Source organism: Teleopsis dalmanni, unplaced genomic scaffold (genome assembly GCF_002237135.1).
Source record: "Teleopsis dalmanni isolate 2A unplaced genomic scaffold, ASM223713v2 unscaffolded_contig_4196, whole genome shotgun sequence".
In the NCBI taxonomy this organism is placed as follows: Eukaryota; Metazoa; Arthropoda; class Insecta; order Diptera; family Diopsidae; genus Teleopsis; species Teleopsis dalmanni.
This window is the reverse complement of record NW_024035578.1, coordinates 1-3,525: the sequence shown is the minus strand read 5'-3', so window position 1 is coordinate 3,525 and position 3,525 is coordinate 1. Positions and strand designations below refer to the sequence as shown.

Here is a 3,525-nt window from a genome sequence, read left to right as displayed (position 1 = left end):
GCAGCGCTGCGTCTGTCGGTGAAGTAACAGAAAAAGAACAACAAACCAAACAAAATAAAAAAGAACCTGTAGATACAGGATTATTAAAAAATAAAGTTTTCTCAATAAAATTTAAATGTACAACGGGAAAAAGAAAAAAAACAATACATCAAAAAATACAAAAACATAAAAGCAAAAAAATTGTATTGGAAAATCAAGATTCTGGTTATCTAGAGAAGTCTGCGGTGTTAAAAGTTGATTCTAATACGGAAGGTAATGTTTCGTTACAGGTTGTTGAACCAACGAAAAAGCGTGATTCTTCCAAAATGTGTAAATCTACAACTAAACTTACTTCCTCCATAATATGTGGCATAATTTTCGCTTCATCCGAGACACACATAATCAAATTTCAATGTAAGAAATGTCGTAAATTAATGTATGATATTGATAACTTTTCAAAGCATCTGCATAAAGTACATGGTATTTTATCTTTGAACGAATTTTCATCCGATTTGAAGTCAATACTTGATACTCCAAGTAAGAAAGAATTGCGTCCAGATAAGAATTTGGTTTTTAAGCAATGTGGAAAAGTTGAGCTGATCGATGGCAACAAACTGTGCTTTGCATGCACTTTATGCAATAAATTCAATTATACTGACTTGAACCTATTACATAGTCATCTAAAAGAACGCCACACATGCTCTGTGACAGATGGTAGCGATCTTACTCATTTACAAAGGGTAGAGGTCAAAGGTGAAGTTTTTATTATAAAACATTTAAAGAAACCAGTAGATAAAGCGAAGGAAGACAATTGTACTGAAATGGAAGTTTCCACCTCCTTACCAACACTAATCTCAAGTCAAAATAAAGATGAATTGGCTGAAGATTTTAGTGAAGTTAGTTCTTTACCAATACCTGCGCCAGATACTCCACCACCAGAAAGTGATGATCTTATTAAACACAATGCTACACATATACCAGCTGATCAAAATGATAAGTATAAGACGACCACTCAAAGGAAGATTAAAAAGGTAAGTTAATTTTTTACATAAATTTTAATAAAAATTTTAATTTAAATGAACTGTTTTTGTCCTTAGCAAACAACCAGAAAATCAATAAATTTGAAACAAAGTGAAACCGCTATTACGTCTTTAAAGAAATCTGAAAAAATTATTGTGAAAAAACCTATTTCCATGAAACCAATCAAACTATCCTTAACTGAGTTGTTCAAGCCGACCAAACTTAAAACGAAATTAGCTGCAACAATTAAGCCAAATTTAAAACAAACTACTTTGTTTGATATTGTAAGTTTTACTAAAATGGACACCACTCTTACTAATAGTACGAAGGAACAAACAATAGTTAATAAAAAGCCACCAAAAAATGTTCTTATACCGAAAGTAGTTGAGAACACAACTTCACCGTCTGTTGTACCTAAAGACTTAAGGCAACAATCACAAACTTTAACTGTTGATGATAAAATAAATGTCTGTATGTCCTCCGACGTACATAACGATTTAAAACAAAAATCACCAGCTATTCATATTGATAATGACATACCAGTTCCAAAGAATCTAACGCAAAAACCATTGGCTTTGTATGTTGATAATGGAATGAATAAGTTTACACAACCGGATCCAAGTAATAACTTAACCAAACAAGTATCAGTTATGGCTGTTAATAAAAAAATGATCGATTTGTTACCACATAAATCTAAGGAGTTAAAGCGAATACCAACAGCTTTGCCTATTGATAACCAAATGGATGTGGACTTAATGAAAAAAAAATTGGTTGTGCATGCAGCAAATAAAGTTGATAAATTTATGTTACCGGTTCCATCTAATATTTTAACGCAACCACGATCAGTTCTATCCAGCGATTTAGAGCAAAAATCACCGTTTTTGCCTGTTGATAACAAAGTGGACGTTCAAAACAATTTAACGCAAAAGTCATCGGATTTACATGCTGATAATAAAATGGATGTAATTATATTACCAGATTCATCTAATAATTTAACACAAAAACCATCAATTTCGGTTGTTAATAGTGATATTTTATCACATTTTACTAAGGATTTTCATCAGCAAAAATCATCAGCTTTGCCTGTTGATAATAAAGTGCATGTCAATATGCAACTTAATGTTTCAAACAATTTAATGCCAAAATCAATGGATAATCTCATATTACCTGATTCATCTAACGACTTAACACAAAAATCACCAGTTTCGTTTCTACCTAAGGACTCAAAACAAATATCACCAACTTTACTTGAAGATAAAAAAATTCATTTAACTGTCGATGACAAAATAGTTGCCGATATGGAATCTCATCTTTCGAACAATATAATGCAAAAGCCACCTTCTCCACCAGAATCAGTTAAAAGTTTTGAACAAATTCTTTATGTTATAACTGAATTGAATGAAAACTCTAGTAAATCGCAATTAGATGCAAGCAATAAGGAAGGTAAATCAACCAAACAAACTTATAAGAAATGCAATACTATAGAGCCTCCAACCCAATTGATGGATCAAAATAAAGAGACCACAAAACCTGAAAAGAGAACCTATAACAAAAAAGCAAATGATATTCGTTTGACATGTGAAATTTGTTCCAGGACATTTAAGAAAAATTCTCGCCTAGCCGAACATAAACGTTTACATAGTGGCGAGAAACCTTACGCTTGCGATATATGCGGCAAAAGTTTTCGCATTAAAAGACGACTGCAGGAAACTCTGCATCGCATAAAATCTAACCTTCGTTCACAAACAGAAACTAAAAATTAACTATATTAAATTTTTAATAAATTTAGAGACCTTTAAGTGTGAAATTTTGTGATTATCGTCACGGTGTCTGTGCTCTGATAGAACGAGAGCATATGGGTAATGAAAATAAAAATAAATCATCTACTCGTAAACCTTATGTTAAAAAAAATAAGAAAGTGGTTCAGCAGAATAATGTCTTAGAAGTAAATGACAAGAAATTAATAAAAACTAGAAGTAGTAGTAAGCCAACTGAATTGGATGCAACAGTGGTGAGGATGGATAATTCTGAAGACAGTGAAAATTTGCAAGAGATGCAATCGATGCTAAAAAAAGAACAGAAGGATTTATCTATAAATTGTTTTAAGTCACAAGTTTCTGTGACATTATCAATGCAAGTGGAGAAATTGCCAGTGTTGACGGTGCCAAAGAATGAGAATGATAGCTCTATCTTGAGAAATGGTAATGCAACTCCTTCTGCTCTTGCAAGGAAATAAATACTTATTTGAAATATGTAAGTTAAATGTATGTTTACTTCAAAAATTTTGCTTCAATGAAAATTTTATTTAAATGAAAAATTTATTTGAATAAGAAATTACGAATTATATTTATTATGCATGTTCTCAATGAATTATAAAAGACCTCGCAATAAGGCATTAGTTTTAAGAAAGTTTTAATCAGCAGGGATTATAAATATATTTTTTTATACATAATAAATTTGAACTAAAGACTTAATATACTTTTTAAAAGTCAGCGAATAATATATAACAATTATATATATAAGAAA

At 31.0% G+C, this 3,525-nt stretch overlaps 1 protein-coding gene across 1 annotated transcript; it reads left to right on the top strand.

Annotated features, from left to right (window-relative positions):
* The first annotated feature begins 115 nt into the window (after positions 1–115).
* LOC119665255 (zinc finger E-box-binding homeobox 1-like) lies at positions 116–2,762 on the top strand. Its single transcript, XM_038074537.1, has 2 exons — positions 116–1,010; positions 1,077–2,762. Exons 1-2 carry the CDS (start codon positions 306–308, stop codon positions 2,760–2,762), a joined length of 2,391 nt encoding a protein of 796 aa, XP_037930465.1. The 5' UTR covers positions 116–305.
* The last annotated feature ends 763 nt before the right edge of the window (positions 2,763–3,525 follow it).